This window comes from Bradysia coprophila (assembly GCF_014529535.1).
Source record: "Bradysia coprophila strain Holo2 chromosome X unlocalized genomic scaffold, BU_Bcop_v1 contig_128, whole genome shotgun sequence".
NCBI classification, from domain to species: domain Eukaryota; kingdom Metazoa; phylum Arthropoda; class Insecta; order Diptera; family Sciaridae; genus Bradysia; species Bradysia coprophila.
In genome coordinates this window covers 1,954,377-1,976,629 of record NW_023503295.1, presented here as the reverse complement: position 1 = coordinate 1,976,629, position 22,253 = coordinate 1,954,377, and the positions used below count along the sequence as shown (strand labels likewise).

Genomic DNA, 22,253 nt, shown 5'->3' with positions numbered 1-22,253 from the left:
AATTTTTTAAAGTTTTTAAATTTTTCAAAATTTTCCAAAATTTTAAAATTTTTTCAAAATTATCAAAATTTTTCAATTTTTTTCAAATTTTTCAAATTTTTCAAATTTTTTAAATTTTTTACAAATTTTAAATTTTTTAATTTTTTAAGGTAAAAGCAAAATAAAATGATCGAGTCTGGTTTTTGACAATTGAATTTCAATTGTCAAAAATCAGACTCGATCATTTTATTTTGCTTTCATTTTGAAATTTTTAAATTTTTTTAAACAAAAAAATTTTGCGTCACAAGTGGCAGATGTTGAGGAAAGTACTTTTAAGAAATTTTTTAAAATAGGCAAGAAGGCAAGAATACGTCCGAACCATCTGCCACTTTGTGACGCAAAATTTTTTTGGTAAAATTTTGTTTCTAGAATTTCTTTGCTCAAATTTTTGCTGTTACAGTTTTTGCGTACAAGCGCAGAATGCGTCACCTCCAGCGATATCAGTTGTTTTGGAAGTATGCACAGGTACTTGCGTCACTTTTACTCTTTTGAGTGTTTTTGACTGATTGGATGTTTTTATAGATACAGTGAGGGGAAAACTACTTCAACAAACGCTCTACCATGATTGTGTGACTTTGAACGAGTGTCAAGCTGAGCCAATGACTTTGACTTTCTATGTAATGACTTTCCTGTGTCCTGTACCATGGCTTTCTGAAGTAGTTTCCACCCTGGAGATACAGCCAAGGTCAACCAAATTCGTGTCTTGGTTTACTGCAGTAGTCTTATCAACTGATCATCTCAAACAAAATCAGCTGAAGTGAACGCAGACACAAACTCAGTTGACACTACCTGTAAATCCATCAAAATAAAATCTAATGAGAAATACCGTGGTTCACATTTCCTATGTGCTGTTTACCATTTCTCTGTTTCAATATGGATATAGCACTACTGCGAGTTTTTCTTTTTTCTTGAAATTGTTTCCATTTGAATGAATAAAGTTATTTTCAAGATTTTTCCTGGACGTTTTCTTTGAAAATTTTAATTAAGACGACTAACAAGTGTTTTGTAATTACATCGACGAACAAAAGGTCCCGAGCGTCCGGAAGATGCTACTTATTGATAGCGTTTCTTTTAAATATAAACTACAATCAGGTTCTTTTACCGGGAAACTTTGAACCTCTATTCAAATTTCCGATTCTGCATATTATATTGCGGTAGGAATTTATTAATTTTTCGAAGCATAAATAGATGTAAGAATAGCAACAGATTTCCGATATAAAGTAGCAATTTGGAAAAGTTTTTTTTTTGTAGGTGAGGGGATTTATAAGCGCATCAAAAGTTTAATAGCCAATATTTACTGCGTTCTTGTAAACATCAACTTTTTTAATTTTCTATTTACCTCACGTAAATTGAAAATAATACGTTGGATCGGAGTTCGTTCTAACGGCTACGATTTTCTCGTTTTGCCAGTGTTAGTATTTATCGTTGCATCATATGCTAAACTAAAAAGAAAGAAAACTTTACGATTTAAGTAACCGTTTTCAAATAGATGAATAATTCAAAGCTCTTTTTTTCTCGGAAGTTAAAAAGATTCAAGAGAAAGAAAAAAAACCCAGAGCAGATTGCAGGCAATTAAGTACAACTTTTTCCAGGTGTAATAACATTAAATAGAAATTAATGAATTTACAGAACTTTTGCTGATAATTTTTCGTTTCAATTATGCATTCGGTCTTTAATTTAACGATGGGTAAAAATGTGCGGGAAGCTTTTCTTGGTCAACTAAGAAGTTACATACATTGTGTCAGTAATTTCATCGAGTTTTAACATTAAAACATTTGGCGCTAATAAATGAACCAATTGTTCCTTACGGTAACTGATTACGCTGCTCGTCAAATTTTCATTCCGTCATCTGTTAATTTATTTTACTACCTACCCCATGCGAAAGCCGAACATTACAAATCAATTTACCCACAGCGAAAATAATCGATTACATGAGGACTATTTTCGGTTGTTTTTTTTTCGTGATTTTGTGAAATTTAACTTTCGCATGTGGTAGGAAATAAACCAGAATAGACTGGATGCTGTTACATAATTCATTAATTCGGAAACAATTTTGTGATAATCGCAAACTTCTCGTGTTACATTTGAGCAACTTGCTTCGGTTCGGTAATAGATCGCCTTCGGCTCGGATCCAAACTCTATGCTTGTCGAAAGTACACTTACCGAAGCATGTTGCTCGAAAGCACAAATGGGAGTTTGTTTTCATCACAAAATTGTTACGCCATGTAATGAATTACTTTCACAGCAGCCAATGTAACCTACTATTAAGCCTTTCTGCGTGTGTCCACCTCCTTTAGACTTTTGAATCTCGCTTCCTCGTCTGTAGGTGAGGATTCTGATTTTTGACAATCTCTGGTCCAAGATAAAAGCAGCTTCCTTTTCTTGAAGCAATGTTTTCAGGCTAGTTCGGAAATATTTTGTAGAAGGTTCGACATTCCAGACACAGTTTCTGCGTTATAGAAATTGTCGAATTGTCTAAAACTCATCATATATTCAGTTGGTTAAAAGGGATGTCTCGATGAGGCGACATAACTACACGGTCAATATCGTCAGGAACGATATTATCGTTTTTTAGACGATAGTATCGTCTAAAAAACGATAGTATCGTTTTTTGGACGATAGTATCGTTTTTTGGACGATAATATCGTCTAAAATTATAAATTTTAAAATATTTTCAGGACGATATTATCGTTTTCTTGACGATATTATCGTTGAAAAAAACGATAATATCGTTTTTAAATGATAATATCGTTTTTAAACGATAATATCGTTTTTTTGGACGATACTATCGTTTTTTTGATGATACTATCGTCTAAAAAACGATATTATCGTTCAAAAAACGATAATATCGTTTTTTTGACGATAATATCGTCCTGGATGAAAATATCCGCTGGACGATATTATCGTTATTTTTTTTTCTGAACAAATTTATCGTTATTTTGGACGATATTATCGTCCTGGGCGATAATTTTTGGGACGATAATATCGTTTTTAATTTATTTATTTTTTTAAATTTGAGACGATAATATCGTCCAGGACGATAATATCGTTTTTAATTTATTTAAAATAAAAATTCTAGACGATAATCGTCCTGGGCGATATTATCGTTCTGGATGGCTGTTGAAGACGAAACACAAAATCTTGTAGATAAACACCTTTTTATAGACGGCAAATATATATTAAAAATTGGTTCATTTGGTTCCGTAAATTTAAATTTTATATAGAAAAATTAAACAGACTAATTATGAGACGATGCGAGAAAAAAAAATTAAGAGAATTCGGTTCTTGCTGCACCTCTGAGTAAAATTGAGTCCTGGACAATATTACCACCCAAAACTAAGGCTCGGAACGGGTTCGGGTTGACCTGTTTTAGTTCAGGTTGACCTGAACCGGATTCACGACCCGAACCTGAAAAATTATTTCGGGTTCGACCCGAACTTGACTCGAACTTGAATTTTCGATTTCGGGTTTAACCCGAACCTGACCTGAACCCGAAATTGTTCAACCCGAATTTGACCTGAACCTGAATTTTCAATTTCGAGTTCGACCCGAACCTGAACTGAACCCGAAATTTTAAATTTAATCGGGTCGGGTTCGGGTAACCCGAAATTTTGAGCGTTTATTACACTAAAAAAAGTCAAAAATTTCGGGTTACCCGAACCCGACCTGATTAAATTTAAAATTTCGGGTTCAGTTCAGGTTCGGGTTAAACCCGAAATCGAAAATTCAAGTCGGGTCAAGTTCGGGTTGAACCCGAAATAATTTTTCAGGTTCGGGTTAAATCAAGTTCGGGTTCCAGTCTGACCGAACCCGACCCGTTCCGAGCCTTAAAAACTAAACGATAATATCGTCCTGGGCGATATTATCGTTTTTTTAAACGATAGTATCGTCCTGGACGATATTATCGTTTAAGAAAACGATAATATCGCCCAGGACGATATTATCGTTTTGGACGATATTATCGTACAGAAAACGAAAATATCCATTAGATTTTCTAGAACGGTAATATCGTCCAGAAAACGATAGTATCGTTTTCTGAACGATAATATCGACAAGAAAACGATACTATCGTCCAGACAATATTTTAGAATTTTTCAATTTAGACGATATTATCGTCCTGGATGAAAATTTTTTAGACGATAGTATCGTTTTTTAGACGATAGTATCGTCCAAAAAAACGATAATATCGTTCCTGACGATATTGACGGTGTGGAAATGTCCCGCCACCGATGTCTCTCCCTAAAATCTCTTGTGGAAATTAACAATTGACTCAAACCTTGCAGTCGAAAAAGTCAATGGTAACAATATAAACGCATAGAGTAGCTGAGCAGTCTTTCTCCAATTCAATAATTTATGCCAACTTATTTCTAGCCACAAGTTTTTCGACTTTTTTTCACCAACTAAAAAGACGACTAAAATATATTTTCAATATGCCATCCAGATGGTGACCGGTAATATATGTGCATAATTTCTTAGATTCACCGATGGCATTATCATTATTGATAAATTTGTCAGCACGTGCAAGCATAAATAAAATTTAAATTTTGTATGAAGTCCCTTTTTTCCGTACATGTTTACCGGTGGATCCCGGTTGTGTTTATATAATATTCCAAAGAGAATTCTAAAAATTATTGAAAAGTATGTTAAAGAGTTAAGTTTAAAAAATGTTGTCGGAATTGATGTTTTCTCGCCCGCCCTCGCATATATAAAAATGATATGTGTGTATGTATACAACAGCGCAAATGTGATGAACAACAGATGTAAACGTGTAAGCTTTGAAAGGAAATAGATGGCCCAGTGGATGTGCGGAAGTAAAGTGAAAATATTAATTACCTTCTCAACGTTTAAACTAGCTAAAATATCCATTAGACCGTTCTTGTTGTTATCAGCGCCTTAAGTCAAATGATTTATATTGAACAACAATATGATCTACTATTTACGACCCGGACAAACACTATCCGTATTGTCAAGGCAAAATATTTACCCGGATGCAAACAGAAATAGATTTTAAACTAAATTTGGCTTTACTTTCCGACAACAAGTTTTTCTCTTACAGAACAATTTTATGTCAAACAAGTTATGATGAACAAGTGATGGGCTAATATTGACAAATTAAACTTCTCCGTTACTTATGCTACGTGCGAGACTAGTCTCAAAGGAACAAGGATAAAAAAGCGACGAAGAAGAAATTCTCCTTATCGCCAGTAAACGAGCACCATAAATTTGTGAACAATTTTCGTTAAACTATAATAATGTATAACTTCAAATTTTCCTTCTTTACCAAAAAAAAAAAATTTAGGATCGCAAATATAATACTGTGTACGAGAGAATTGCACTGCAAAATAGTTATGAAAAATATGAGAAAAACTTTTCAATTCAATTCAGTTCAGACTTAATGGTTTGTCTTGTATAATTTGGTTGAGCTTTACTTTAACATTTTTATAGAAATATATAAAATGAAAATAATTTATTTATGCGAATGAATAAGGTTGTATGTGCATTATACAGAATAAGACGAAGAAGAAGAAAAAAAAATATTGAAAGAACAAGAAAAAGTTGGGAAACATTTCATTTTAATAGTTCTCTTCCAAGCAAATAGATGTGGAAAGAAAACTTCTTATTAGAAATAAGATCTATGCCATAGGAACACAATCATTTTTGGTTTAAATGAAGTATTAAGCTGATAGAAAAATGAACATCACGGATGAGTTCGTTGGAAGTTAATTTGATCGCTAATAACATTAGGAAATGGAACGGGATAGTCTCGGTGGTTGTGCTGAAAACCCAGTCAGTTCATTTCGATTTTATTTTTAGTTTCTGATTACAGATGCAATTATGTTCAAATTATACAGTTTTTACTACATTTGGTACTTCGGATGAGTTCAGCAGGTCCGTCTTTCATACTCCCGTTATTGGTGCCGTGCACAATAACAAGAAAACAGTTTTTCGTACCGTTTCTTCGTTTCAAGGTTCTGATAAATACAATTAAGACAAAAAAGTAAGCTAATGTCGCGAGCGAAGCGAGATTTTTCATGTTTCGTCATATACAAAAAAGTAAACACTCTTCGTCGAATAGCTTGCTCTATTTTGACTTGACAGTCACTGGATTGAGCATATCGCGACATTTTGTATAAGGACGAATTGAAACTGTTGAGATCCAAAGTCGGTCTTTTCCATCTGTCAAAGTGACGTTTTAAACGTCAAACTAAAAACTTATGCAAATCGGTCCCAAAGTCATTGACTTTGCTGTCGTTAATGTTTCTTCGATTCTTTTGCTGAAGTCGAAATAAAGAAAAACTAACGACCTTGGGACCAATTTGTCAAATTTTTTAGTTTGACGTTTAAAACGTCAGTTTGACAGATGGAGAAGACCGACTGTTGATCACAACAGTTTCAATTCTCTTGTCATCCCTTTTTAAACTCACTCAGTACTAACTCAACTTTTTCATTTGTATTTGGTTAATAAATTAGATGTTCGCTTTGCATAACTGAGATATGGCTCTTAGTTTATACGCAGAAATGTATTTTAAGGCCATGCTAACGCGCCTAATATCGTATATTGCGATAGTAAAGCGTTTTAGCGTGGCCTTAAAAGAATAAAATGCGACGCAGGCGAAATTTCGAAAGGCATCCATCCATACATCAAGTTATCAATTTCTGAGAATTAAAATTTGATGAAAAATGATGAGTCCACTGATAACTTTTGATTAGTTAAGAGTGATATCGCCAAATCTTCAGGTGATTGGGGAACAAGCGGTCTCCGATTTTAATGAGTGATAGCTCGTTGGATTCGTCTTTCAATTCTATTAAACACGTATCTTTCACTTTTTCTAAAAAAAAATTGTTTTCTGTGAAAAGCGCTCAAAAGTGAAGACATGTCAGAGGTTACCGAAAACCGTTTTTCGACAATAACTCAAGAAAAAATTATTTTAAATTGTTGTAATGTTGTACGAATGTCGGCCTTGGAAAGACATGTCTTCACTTTTGAACGCTTTTCACAGAAAATATATTTTTTTTATAGAAAAAGTGAAAGATGCGTGTTTCCGAGAATTCAAAGACGAATCCAACGATCTATCACTCACTCATTAAAATCGGAGACCGCTTGTTCTCCAATCACCTGAAGATTTGGCGATATCACTCTTAACGATCATAAAATGAAAATTCGCGACAGAATCCAAACGGTGTCTTCGCTGCATTGACACGTGTTCAGTGTGCAACCTGTTCCTGGATGCATGCTATAGATTTATGTTTGTGGATCAGCTGAAGGAAATGACTGCACATTGAAAGATTGTTCAAGCTTAAAAAATTTCGTCAGACTGAATCGACCTTTGTTGAAGAAAAAGAAAAGCGAGTGAGCTGTAACGAGTAGGGCGTATCGAATTTTTAGAACTTTAAGGGCCGCGATAGCCTGTGTGCGGAAAACGTAGAACGTAGAGTTCAGCTACTGTTATGGAATATTATGTGCACTTACTGGCCAAGGTTACCTCGACTCAGCAACACCGGTTACATTGTCTGCAATGGCTTCGTGGGCGACGTGGGTACACTTAAAAAGTCCATTCAAAAATGTTGAAAAAGTGGTTTCGGATGGATCGCCGACCGGGACAATGCCTAGTGTACTGGTAGTACTCGACCTCCTCTACAACCTCATGCCAAAAGCTAAAGTTAATAATTTGTCTCTCAGAAAATAAAAGTCAAAAACCAAAATGTCGAACTTTCGATGTTAGAAAACATCGACAGACACACCTTTTGGACCATCGGTTTCTTTAGCAGTTTTGTAGAGTTTTTAACGCTCTACATCCTGCTAGAACATTGTTTTCAGAAATACTCTCAACTTTCCGAGTTATGACCATTTGAAAGTTAAAGTCGTCCGGTGGGACTTCTTCCCGGGCACCTTCGGATCCATCAACCATATGCCTGGACTTAGTTTTCAATGATCTACGTTTTCCGCACACAGGCTATCGCGACCCTTAAAATTCTCAAAATTCGATACGCCCTAGTAACGAGGGTCTACAAATAAAAACTGACTGACGACCCTCAATGTCGAACAAATACGATACGAAATCGATTAAAACAATAATTGAGTGGAATGCCGAGCTAGCACTAGTGAAATAATGCAAGAATGTAATCGAAATTCAAAGTTATTGCACTACGCGTAGCTACCATACAACTTCGATATTTAAACTAGTTTTGAGCTTCATTTAAATCAAATTGAATTAAAATAAAGTAAAAACTATAAATAGCTTGAAGATCAAAATCAAAACGCGCTGATGCAGATGCATAACTCATCAACCTATTAAATAATAGATTAGCACAATAAATTTGAATAATTTCACAATAAAATAATGATCTAATCACACTGAGCATATATATTTAAGCGGATAATCTTCGTACTCAATACACGTATAATCTGTTTATATAATTAAATTGATTCAAATGACGAGAGGAGAAAGAAGAAAAAAACAAAATTTAATAAATTAACACAAATATTTTAGCAATTTAACCCAAATCTGGAATGTCATCACTCACTTATATCATAGAAATTTGGATGATTTTTTCGCTCGCTAACATAATGACACTGATTCGAATTTTGATAGTCGGGTGAGCACTTTTTTTTTCGATTCATCTTCACCATTACACTATTCTAACGAATTAATTTGGCAACGAGCTTTGGGGGAAAAGTTTAATTATTTATTTTTTTATAACACATCGACGCACAACGTTTATTCACACGATTTTATTAAACTTTATTTTTTATTCATCGTCTATATACATTTCGTTGCCGCGTTGTTTATTGTATATAATTTACCAAGATGATGATGAAGAAGAAGAAGAAAAAAAACTTGTTATTGCAACAAGAAGAAACCACTCATAACAACTCTTATAAGTAAAAATGTTATTGATGAGAAAGAAGTGAAAAAAAAACGTCTGTTTTATTCGGATCTCATACAGGTAACGAACATTTTTAATTTCTCTTTTATCGCACTGTAAAATCTTATGTGAAATTCGTTCATAATCAGATAATTTAGCAACTTTTTCGATAATTTTTTTTTCTTTTTTCTTTCTTTCTTTCATAAATGGTAAGTAGAGGAGTGTGATGATGATGGTTCATCTGTTGAACAATACAAAATTTGCATTTCATCGATATCAGTTTTTTCTTTCAGGTTAATTTCGTTTTTATTATTATTATTATCATTTAAAAAAAAACTTGCACACATAATTTATGTTTGTCGAGCTGTTGTTGTTGTTTTTAAATTTAATTTTTCAACAAACACATATTAATATGAGTCGAATTTAGTCATGTTTTAAATTGATTTTTCGCCTGATTTGAAAACAAATCATTTCATATTCGGACTATGACTTTCGCCGCCGACAAAATGGATCGATTTGCTTAAAATAATAAAAAAAAAAAAAATTAAAAATATTTACCGGAAACAATTAATCCAAAAATAGAAATTGTTAAATATGTCTGGAACCACCATCGTTTATGTGCACTCGTACACATAATTAAACAATTTATTATTCTGTTGATTTTATATTTTATTTCAAAAAAAGAAGAATTAAATTAATTTTTTTTTAAACGAGAAATGGTAAATTCAAAAAGAAATCGAAATCTTCAGAAAAGATTTGTGTATTCACTGTTGTATGTATCGTGTTCAACTGAAAATTTTTAGAGAAATTTAAGTCAACTTTGATAACTTTAATTCAATGACGTCGTCATCCAAGGTCAATCGATATATAACGAAAATGTTCATTGGAAAGGGTACCATGGATACCCCACTATTCCTACTCCATCCAAGAAATTCGTAAAAATTACACTTCTTTCTTTCTCTTGTTCTCGTTTTTTGTTTTAATTTCGTGTATAGCCACGACACACCACATTATGTTTTAAGTGTTGTCCGCTCTATGTGCACGTTATATGCTAATCGATTGATTATAAGTCAACAAACAGCTTGTATAGGTTTTATGCCGCGAGTAAATAAAATCTTAAGAGTTCATTGAGATGTTAATTTTATACCTGTCGTCGGAGCGACTTAATACTTGATTTGTAATTTTATTTCATATATTTTGTAAGTACTTGACCATATTGACCACATTTGAACCGGATTGGGTTTGTTCTAACTTGAAAATGCAGTCTAATAATTTAGTTGAATTAAATTTTATTATTTTTGATCTGAAATTGGTTCTTTGGTTCTTTTCAAATGGCTTTCATCATGTCCGGAGCGATAGCGGAGGACTTGACGCAGCCTAACTTCCAAAAAAAGAACGAAGAAATTTGTTTGAGACGCGGCAACTATATATAGGCGAGAATTTAAGTTTCTTTCCTTTGGCCTGTATCACCACAAATCCTATTCTATCTTATTCGCGCTTCAAATACGAGCAAAACGAGCTATCACTCGACTATGTAACTTTAAAATTGCCGGAGATACATCGTTTTGAAGTTGGTCATTTTGATAGAAAATGCACCAAATTAACGTTTTCCAAACAATCAAAATCTTTCAACTTACTCTGTATGTTTCTATCTATCTGTCTATCTGTCTATCTATCGACGGTCGATCTCGGAAACTAGTCAGCCAATCTCCATGAAATTTTGCAGGAACCTCAGGGTGGGCATAAAAATGAAAATGTGATACGCCATTACCCCAGGAAAAACCAGAATTTTGTTTTATTGGCCTCGAAGTGGTTTCTGAGTGTGGTTTTCGGGGGGCGGGAACGCGTTTTCGGCTGTAGCTTAGCTGTATTGAAACCTACAGAGGCGTGTGACCCATCAAATGAAAGGTATTCGTAACACGATTCAAACAAAAAAATAATTAAAAAAATCGGGTCAGATTCGTTTGAGCTAGAGTGATTAGAGTGACCAAATTTTGAGCTACTCGAGCGTAGGATGAAAGGACTAATATTTTTGCGATTATGAGAGATAGAGAGTTACTTTCTTCGGGAAAGTCTCAGAGTTTTACGAGTAGAACAGAGGGGCATATGTGAAAAATGTCGAAAGTTGGAAATGGGTGGGTCAATTATGTTTTTAGAGGTATTTCTTGAATGGTGGCGAAGAAAGTAACTCTCTATCACTTTCTTCGGCAAAGTCTCAGAGTTTTACGAGTAGAAAAGAAGGGCATTTGCGAAAAATGTCGAAAGTTGGAAATGGGTGGGTCAATTGGGGTTTTGGAGATATTTCTTGAATGGTGGCAGATAGAGAATTACTTTCTTCGTCAAATTTTCGATTTTCGTTAAATTTCGTCGAATGTTCGAATTTCGTAAAAAATTTTAATTTTCGTCAAATTTTCGAATTTCGTCAAATTTTCGAATTTCGTCAAATTTTCGAATTTCGTCAAATTTTCGATTTTCGTCAAATTTTCGAATTTCGTCAAATTTTCGAATTTCGTCAAATTTTCGAATTTCGTCAAATTTTCGAATTTCGTCAAATTTTCGAATTTCGTCAAATTTTCAAATTTCGCCAAATTTCCGAATTTCCGTTATAAACTGTTATAAAAAGCAGCGTTCTAAAACTTCTAAAACGACTGATATCCCAACAAAAATCTCTTCGAGAAAAGTGTGACGCAGTCTTTGAAATACAATTTCTAAAATGAATGATATCGCTAGGGTTGACGCTTTCAGCTTCGTTACGCAAAAATTAAATTTTACACCCAATTAGTTCAAACAAGCTGGCTTAGGTTTTCTCATCATCTGCCAAATAACCAAAATTTTACCAAAAAAATCTGCGTTGCAAAGTGGCAGATGTTCAGGAACAGACCAGCAAGAAAATTTATCTGCCACATGCGACGCAGATTTTTTTGGTAAAATTTTGGTTGTTTCCAGTCAAAAAAATTTTTTTTAAAATTATTTGGCAGATGATGAGAAAACCTAAGCCAGCTTGTTTGAACTAATTGGGTGTAAAATTTAATTTTTGCGTAACGAAGCTGAAAGCGTCAACTCTAGCGATATCATTCATTTTAGAAATTGTATTTCAAAGACTGCGTCACACTTTTCTCGAAGAGATTTTTGTTGGGATAGTACAAATGCAGAACTAGGCGCTGATAGAAACGAGCTTAATTTGCTCAGTGGAGATTGCTAATCGTCTTGTTATGATGATAATTGTATGAATGTGTCCCAACTACAAATCTCGAAAATAGGTTGTAAATAAGCAACAACTCGGCATATTTGTGAAAATTATTCGAAATAACTTGAACACCATTTACGTTTGTTGACTGTGGTGTCATACAGAATTTTGTTAATTGATAGACAACATTTTCACCATATCTGGCAATGGCGAAAATAATGAAAACATTTCTTAATGTCGTCGGTAAATGCGTCGCATTTTTGAAACGTAGAGTAGCGGGAATTATCTGTTTCTTATAGTCTGCAATTAATAAATTCAATTTTTCACCTATCACAAATTTAACTTAAGAGTGATATCGCCAAATGTTCAGGTGATTGGGGAACAAGCGGTTCATTTATATGTGGAACGATAGCAGGTGAGGCCAGCCACAACACCCCATACTCAGTTCCGTGGAGCATCGAAGCTGCAGAGAAGGCGGACTCTCCAAACATTCACTATATTTCTAGTCATAACTCTCGTGGGTCTACTCGCAACAAGCGGTGCGTATACTCTACCTGTAGGTTTTTCCAAGGCTGACATTCGAACAAAATTTCAACAATTTAAAATCATTTTTTCTTGAGTTATTGTTGAAAAACTGTTTTCGGTACCCTCTGATATGTCTTCCGCTTGTTCTCCAATCACCTGAAGATTTGGGGTAAATAACCTCCATACAAACTGCACACACACTCTACGGGGAATAATGATCGAGATGTACGTTGCGTTGCGTTGTGATATTTTATAAGGACCAATACTTGCGTAAAATTTGTAGTGTCACATTTTGTTTATGTTTGCAACGTAAAGTTTTGTGGTATACACATTTTCTTAAAGCGTACTGTTTGTTTCGATGTTTCTTGCAATTTTATGTAATTTCAATTGTTTATTGAACATTGACACCAGCAATAACGGTGGAGAATTCGAAGACGTGGAATATATAGAAGAGCATAAGTCGGTACGCCGGTCACTGAAAATTCTAAATTGTATCAATATGCTGGTCATCATTTCAATGTTTTACGCATTTATCGGTTTCTGCGCTAAAATAATAATCGATCTGTCATTAAAATAAAGAAATTGTGATTTTGTATCTGCGGATCTAATTTTATTTTTGTTTTCATGCGGACCGGACTTCTTATTAAATGATTTGTACGCGATTTACTGCCGCTACAGGCTATGGACATACATGTATGTGGGCCCAGATATCTTACATCTCCTGTACCATTGTTAGAAAATGACAAAAATAATGTTTCAGTCACAGGTTCAGGATACTTTTTTGGGTACAAAGTGCTTGCCCCATATTTACTGGACGGTACCTATCGAATGAGGCTGGTAGCCTGTAGCGTCAGTAAATCACGTGCAAAAAACACCCTTTTTCGACTTTTGGTGGAAGTTCCACAGCCAATAAAGAATATTAAAATTAAACGACTGCGATTTTCGACTATTGGGGCCAAGGGCAATCTGGGCATGTAAACAAAGCGTCGCTAATAGCTCCGACGGAGCCTGGTTCACTTTCAAAAAAAAATCCCTCTTACTGAATTTGCTATTGATTTCCCAAAACTGGACGCGAAAAGATGACATAAAAGCAATAATAGAAATTGAATATCTACTTTAAAACAAATCCTAGATTAAAAATCTAATTTAGCTATTTTATCATGTCAATTTATCAAATACAATTAAAAATCTAACGAAACAAAAGTAAGTACCAACATAAACTTCAAATTTTTCGCGCGTCAAAATATGACAGTGGTCCTTAACGCATGAAATGAAAAAAACGTTGACGTACATCTCGATCATTATTCCCCGTAGAGTGTGTGTGCAGTTTGTATGGAGGTTATTTAATTTGGGGATATCACTCTTAAACCACAAAAGATAATTTAGCAAATTTTCGACTCAATTTTCTCGAATCGAATCACCACCGTCATTGATTTCTCTTTAATTTTTGTTTGTTTTCAAATGAATCATTTGCGAGATCATTGTTTAATTTAATCGAACTGAGAACTTCCTTGATACTGTTCCGAACGCGAATCAATCGAGCAACATTATTTGGACGAAAGATTCTTTTAACGATCCCTTTTATCTATTGATCGTTTCCATATGTGAATTTATAGGAAAAGTCATTTACTAATTACGTTGACCTTACCGGAAAGACAGAATTTAAATGAAAGTCCAGACCAGACTTGCAAATCGAATCATAGAATAAAATTGGAACGGAATCATCCTAAAAAATTACAATTAATTCTCAATTCGTTCGTTTTGTGTAAATAGCCTAGTTTATGCGTGGTCAGTATATTTGTATAAGCCCGTTGTGGTCATAGGATAATTTACACGAAGAGATTGCACGACGATAATATAGTTTACGACAGGTGTACGCGAAATACTATTGATAAGGTTGTTATTGGCATCCACGTTTACATCTAGGGAAATTATTGTAATTTCTTTCTGTTTTTTCAATGTTTTAGAATTTTAAAGCTCTAAAGTTGATTTAAGAACAATAAACGAGTAAATCTACAAGCGGATCATTTTACTCTCTGGTCAGCAGTGCTATTAGAAGTTTAGGTACAAACGCCAGGTCCAGAGATGGGAAATTACCAGTAATTTATTTATTGCAAGCGCAGCGCGCAGCGCTGCGCCTTATTTCATAACTGTCCCGGCATCTATTACACGATGCCCGCAGGGCATCGTCGCTTCTAAAAATCTAAAAAGTAGGTAGGATTGTTTTGTAGGGTGGCGAGATGGGAAAAAGTCGAGTTCGGACCTAGGTTAGGACTGAGGCCGTACCTCAGACCTAATGATTTTACGATTGATTTCGGTAGAGCTTTTGATACTGATTCAGGAAATGTGGGTCAAAAAATTTTTTTATGTGTCGCTTGGCCGTCAGATGGCTTCAAAGTCGGAATTTTTGAAACTAAAAATGACTGCCATTTCGCGTAAAAACAATTGATTGGCATGAAATTTGTGTCTAAAGGGTTTTCGAGGTCGGCGCTTCCGAATAAAAACATTTGAGAGCGGCCACATGCATGTGAGCCACCGCAAATCACAAAAAAGTGGTTTTTTGGGTGGTTTTTCTCAATTTTCTCAAAAACTTATCCATAGGATTAGATGAAACTGAAATCGTAGATAGCCACTGAAAAAACCTATCGATTAAGGTGCATATCAATAGTTTCCATGGTTTAGTTTCCGAGAAAAGTGAAAAAAAGGGGACCAACTTTGATGTTGGTACGGCCACAAGATGGCTCCGTAGAGCTTTGGTCTCTTCGGAACAAATGTTCAAAAATGAAAATTCAGGGGGGTCCTAGAACAAAATTTTTATGCATGAGGTCAGTACACCGATTTGAGATTTTAGGTCACTCGATGTTCCGAGAGCCTCAAGGGACATCAAAATGACATTTTGGAGTTGAGTTCTTTGTGTCGCTTAAATTTCGTGTTTACGCAGACAATATCATCATCGGCCTCATCATCAGCATCGATTCAAAGAAAAAGAATCTGTTTTCTAAATTTCCAAGTTCGGACTGGCAATAATCTAATCTAATGTAAGCAGTTGATGCTGCATCATTTTCCTAAAACAATTTTTCGAAAATAAAAATTTGGATCAGTGCATGTTTATGAATTAAATTACCTGCGAAAAGAGAAGGCCTATCGATTGTACAACATTTGGTCATCAAACACTACACATATATTTTAAAATATTCGAGTTTCGTTTCAAACTTTACAAAATTCCAATTGCATCAAAGAACCATTTTGTAGTTTGTAAACATCAACAATGTTTCTGATTGATATACGTCAAAATGGTAGTGCTAAACGTACTAGATCAAAAGGTATCAAAAATGGTACGCTTTTTGTGAGCGCTAAAATTTTTTAAAGTTCATGTTCGTAACTTCACGTGCAAAGGGAAACTGATTGTTATATTTTGTCATTGAATCAATAAATTTAAGTTGCAGTAACATCTGTTGTACGCACTATTTGGATTTTTCGAACGTTGCAAACTTTGTTGTGTAAAACATATCATTTTTTTCGCTAATTTGCTGAACATCGATGTCGTGGGATTATTGTCACGTGACGATTGTGATTGTTTTTTTCTTTGGGAAAAGTGAATTCATCCCTCTACAAATTGTTACAGTGAAACGGTTTCACCGAATTTATTTAATTTACGCCTTTAAAAATCTTTTGCTACTTTCGAACGGATCGAACGGATCTTAAATAAATGATTACCAAATAAACGTTTCCCGTTATTCATTGAAAATTTAAATAGGCTGCGGCTAATAGTGTAAAACTTCTTTCGAAGAAAGAGCTATGATCTTCGTAATTCTTTGTCCATTTTCGTTAGAGGTGTAAATTATGGAGAGGTTATCCAACGACAGATACGCGAGTGACACACAACATCTGATGATAATTATTGCTTATTCTAATACAAATAATTCACCTACCGAGATGATCGTCGTCGGGATGAATTTTGTTATTATGTAGAATCATTAAAGGTCCTATACAAAAATTAGATTATGTAGGAGGATTAATTTTGAATAAATGTTCAAAGTCAATCTTTGATTCCAACAGATTATACAGACTGCAGTTTTTGCACTGAGTGAGTAAGAGTAATACAAGAATATCTGTAGTCTGAATAAAAGTTTTCACAAGCCATTTATCTGTCCCATAAAGAAAACCTAGGAGGATGGTTAAGCAGCTTTAGCTGCTTCGGATGTATCTCCTTTTGAGTTTACCACAGTGTTTTGATCATGAGCAGCGAGTAAGATATATAAGAGACTAGTTGTCGGTAATATTACGTAACATTGGGTAATATTACCGAAAACTTAAATTACCAATATTACCGATTTTTCGGTAATATTACAGTGTGTTCATCTTTAGAAAGAACAATTTCAGATTTATCAGAGTTTTAAAAGTCATCGAGGTTCCCAGTCAATTAAGTTCTTCACGGTCTATGATATTTTGGCGCGAAATTTGAATTCGCTATGGGATTTTCAAATTTTGTGCCAAAATATCATAACCTGGAAACGCTTTATTGACTGGGAACATCGATGACTTTTAGAACTCTCAAAAATTTCAAATATGTTCCGAACTAAAATGAACCCACTGTACGTAATTTACCAATACAAAATCGTAACAATTCGATATTTTACTATCAGACTCATGCGAAAGTTGAATATTATTCAGCAATATGTCCTTTGCGAAAATTATCCTTTATACGGTGGACTATTTTCTGTTTATTTTTCGTGAATTTTACGTGAAACTCAACTTTCGCATGTGTCACACGCTCACACGGTAAACCAGTACCTTCGATACTGCTACATAATTGATTGCTTATGAAACAACTTTGTGATACTCGGAAACTCACTAGTGTGTTTTTGAGCAACTTGTTTGATTGACTCTACATTTGTCAAAAAGACAGTAACCGGAGCTTGTTGCTGGAAAACACCTTTATCACATAAAAGAATTACTTTCTCAGCATGGAATGTAAACTACTATTACATGCGTCACTTTGAGCTTTCCTCAGTATAGTTTTACTGAACAAGACAATAGGTAAAAATGAATGAATTACATTAGCAGCATGGAGACTACTATTACATGCTTCACTTTGAGCTTTGTTGAGTGAAGTATAGTTTGACTGAACAAGAATGTGGAATCTTACTTCTTGCGTAGATGTTCCCAAATGTTTGTTTCGACTATTCAGATAACCAAACTCGTATTCGGCTAGTTGAAGAAGGGGTACACGAGTCGAAAGACTTGGAAGCACTTGTGTTACGTTATCACGCTAGATTGTATGTCGCTACCACAATATTCAACGATGGCAGTGCCGGAAACTCGATCTTTTAGGATACGAAATTTGAAATGAAATTTCATTTGCTAACAAATTTCAGTTTTCGATCTAAGCCCGTGTTCTTATGAAGTGACAGAAGACCGAGTTGCCGACGGCGTCATTCAATGACAACTCTGAGAGAAATCGTAAAAATCCACGCTCTTTTAATTCTCAATTTCGGTTGAAGCTCATTCAAATGTGTATACTACTCGACTGTTTTTGAACAAGTTGTTTAACTAGGCTGAACTAGGCCTAACTAAAACAAAATTATACGATAAAATACACTTGAATTTGCTAAAAACCAGTAATTTTTGTTGAAAATGATTAAAATTTACAATATGTTAACTGATTTTTGGTAATATTACGTAACTTACGTAATATTACCGAGGCTTTAAATTACCAATATTACCGAGCTTCGGGTAATATTACGTAATTTTACGTAATATTACCGAGTAATATTACACGGTAATATTACGGGCCCATCTCTGGCCAGGTCGTAACAGATACCTTTCCTCGAAGTGAAAGATTTTTGGATTCTTTTCCCGCAACTCTATTTTCTGCATTCCCTTTATTAAGTAGGAAAAAATCGAGGAATCATTTTCTTCTCTGCAGATGAATGGTCGATAAATCAAGCTACAAGTCTTTACATTCAACGATTTTCGAATTCTGATTACAATACCAGATATTTGTAATGCAATTTAAACCCATTACAGTTTTTAAAACGATGAAATTTATCAAATAATAAATAAAATGCCACGAAATCCCGTTTGAGAAATGCAGAAACATCAAAATAGAGACTAGTGCAACATAACATTTTCTCTCGAAAATTTTTCAACACTTTAAGTTTCATATGGTTTACTTTAGCGCACCCATTTTATATTTTTCCATATAAAATCTCCAGTAAATTGTGCAGACTTGGTTTGAGTTTATGTGTAAGTACTACTATTGTATGTTGATATAAGTTTGTGCGATTTCATGTACATTTCGTATGTAAGACGCTTCAGTAGACGAAGGAGAAATAATAAAAAAAAAAACAAACAACCGTCTTTCGTGTAACGTCTCGTTTGGTATGGAAGTGTATAATACGAACAAACAATACGAGCAACGTGTTGGTTCCGGTGAAATGAAATTACATCAAACTCAATCGAAATGTTTCCAGTTACATATATGGTGATTCCTGAATTCATTTTCCAGCAAAATGTAACCATTTCGTCGCAGAAGATAAGGCTGCTGCACCTCGAATCGGTTTATTTTTTAGAGAGTTCGGCCAAGATAAACATTTTCTTGTGAAATTGAAATGGAACGGAATAAAATGAAAAGAGAGCAAAATAAGCGAACACGGATACGGAAAGTGTATCTAAATTATTGGACCGAATCGTACTCGGATATATCGATGGTTTGATTAGATTCATTATTCGATTCGATTCAGTTTAAATAGACTGTTTCTGTTCCAGCAAAAAAATCATCATTTTTTGCACCTATAAACTTGAAATGAGAATTGAGTAGTGTACAGCCGATGTGATGAGTGCCATCAAGTTTATGCGACAATAGAATATAACTAAAAAATGGTAGCTGTAGAGCGGATTCAGTCATGCAACGCGGTGCAATTTATGCAAACTAATGAACTTGGCGTAACGTTGATGGAAATATCTGTAATCCAATTCTGAAATCCAGATACGCAAATGTGGGTGCGTTGTTTTCGCTTGAACTGAGGGAAACAGAATATATTTTTCAAAACTCAGCGAAACTCATTATATGCGAAAAGTGCACCATTTGTACGTATTGTATGCAACACGGTGCTAAATTAGGCTCCAGAGACGTCATTGTCACAAAAGAGCGCCGGCACTTTCTTTCAAATCCTTTTTGTATCGCCTCAATCGCTTCAATAAACAATGAGTAGGTCAAACTTACTTCAATTACAAATACAGGGCTATCACACAATATTCATCACGGCCTTCCATCGCCTATTGGTTAATCCTAGCCCTTAGTCCTGATTTCCACTTACGAAAAAAGCACTCCGTTTTGTCTCCGTTTACTCTTTAAACAATGGAAAAGAGACGTCAGTCAACCAGTCATGCCGGGTTTCCATGCACATCAAATGGAAGAGAAGTTATGGTTCACTTTTGAGTTGATCGTTTTATGCATAAGCGTAACTCTCTCAACACAAGCCAATTTTTCAACCGGTAGAATGCTCTCGCTGTATAAGTAGGTAGTTCATCAAGTTTCGTTTTCAGACCCTCACCATATATCGGTAGCATGTATAAAATATGGGTTTGTTCATGAGCAAAGTAGATCGATTTCTTCCTACATGGTCCAGATGGTTGGCACATGGTTGTCCATTGATCACCCAAAAGTCAAATATTTGGTTTTTCCAACATTTATTTTCCATCACTATTCACCAACTTCAGTTCTTCACAAGTGAGACGCAGTGGGTTAACTGTGTCGACAAATAAACATTAAAAACGTATTTCTGTTTCTTGGTATTACGCTTAGTGAAATTGACTAATTGTAGTGCAGCACTCATACAACTGGAATGTCTTATGAAACCAAATTCGGTTGCATAAATCATGTCCGGAACGATAGCGGAGGACTTGACGCAGTCTCCCAAAAAAAGAACGAAGAAAATTTTTTGAGACGCGACAACTATGTATAGCCGAAGATTTCAGTTTCTACACTTTGGTCTATATCATCACAAAAAAAATATTTCATAATATTCTCGCTTTAAATACGAACAAAACGAGCTATCACTCGACTATGTAGGTTTAAAATTACCGGAGATACATCGTTTTGAAATTGGTCACTTTTCATACTAAATATACCAAATTGACTTTTTCCAAACAATCAAAATCTTTCAACTTACTCTGTATGTTTCTATCTATCTATATATCTATCGACGGGCTATCTCGGAAAGTAGTCAGCCAATCTCTACGAAACTTTGAAGGGACCTTAGTCAGGCCATTAGAACTTTCATTCATCATTATCCCAGGAAAAATCAGAATTTTGTGTAATTAATCAATTAATTTTCAGAACAATTTCTCTCATATAAAAATATACAGCCATTTTGTGTTGATAGTGTTGTTATGATTGTTGTGAAGTTCGTTGTAATTTGGTAGCAAAATTTAAAGTTTTTGAATATTACGGTTTGTTTACATGGTGGGAAATTAGAAAAATTTGGCTACTTTCGGGGTATGTTGGGCAGCTGGAATAATTGGGTCATTTTCGGTGAATGTTGGGTAGCTGGAAAAAATTGATCACTTTTGGTGTATGTTGGGCAGCCATCAAAATTTGGCAAATATGTAGTATATAACTATATTGACGTATATTAAAATTATGAATGAGAGTACCTAATGTAATCTCGATTTTTTCTTGATCGTGAACAATTCAAATCAAATATATTTAATTGACGTATATATATATATATATGTAGAATATAGCTGTCTATAGTTAGTATATAGCTATATGGTTATATATATTGTTCATATATATAGATCTTATATAGCTATATGGACATATATATAGTTCGTATATAGCTATATAGCTATATAGATATATGAACATGTATATAGTTAATATATAGCTATATTGTTCTATATATTGTTACATAGCTATATACTAACAATATATAGTAACTGTACATAGGTACATATAGCTATATAAGATCTATATATAGGTCTATGTAGCTATATACTAACAATATATAAAAAAAAAATTGGTAAATTTTTTGTTGAAAATTTGCCAGTCAAAATTCTGTTGGCTCAAATTTTTTCTGAAAAAAATGATTGTCGAATGGTTTGGAAAACTAGGCCAGCTAATTTCAATTAATTGGCTGTGAAATTCAATTTTGCGTAACGACGCTGACAGCGTCACCTCTAGCGATATCACTTGTTTTAGAAGTTATCACACATATAGACTATAGACTGCGTCCAACTTTGCTCTGCTCTGAAAGAGTTTTTGCCGGGATTACTATTACAGTTGTTTGAAAAATTAGAGGTATTTTTGAGTGGCAGCAGATAAACGTGGAAATCCTTTGAGGGCCTAAGAAAATCTCTCGAAAATTTTTGAAAACTAGAAAATCATTTGAACAGGTAATTCTTTTTAAAAAAAATCTCTGAAAAACGATGTAAATCCATCAAACCCCTCAGAGGATTTTCTTTTCAAAAATCCCTTGTCAACAAAATTTACAATCGACACAATTTTGTCTAGTTGCTCCTCATCGTACCATACGTGCCGTTATACTCTCGCCTCTATCCCATTTCTCACAATCTTTCCTCCACATATGTGGCGTCCCATATAATTCTATTCTGCATAAATCACCGG

The 22,253-nt window shown here is 34.4% G+C and overlaps 1 protein-coding gene across 1 annotated transcript in view; it reads right to left on the bottom strand.

The window, feature by feature from the left end:
• LOC119067720 (chitin deacetylase 1) overlaps window positions 1-9,701 on the bottom strand; it is a 73,907-nt gene extending 64,206 nt beyond the window's left edge. Inside the window, exon 1 of the mRNA XM_037170837.1 lies at window positions 9,466-9,701. Coding sequence (XP_037026732.1) covers window positions 9,466-9,541 — 76 coding nt within the window. The 5' untranslated portion in view covers window positions 9,542-9,701. The remainder of the gene's footprint in view (window positions 1-9,465) is intronic.
• Window positions 9,702-22,253: the final 12,552 nt, after the last annotated feature.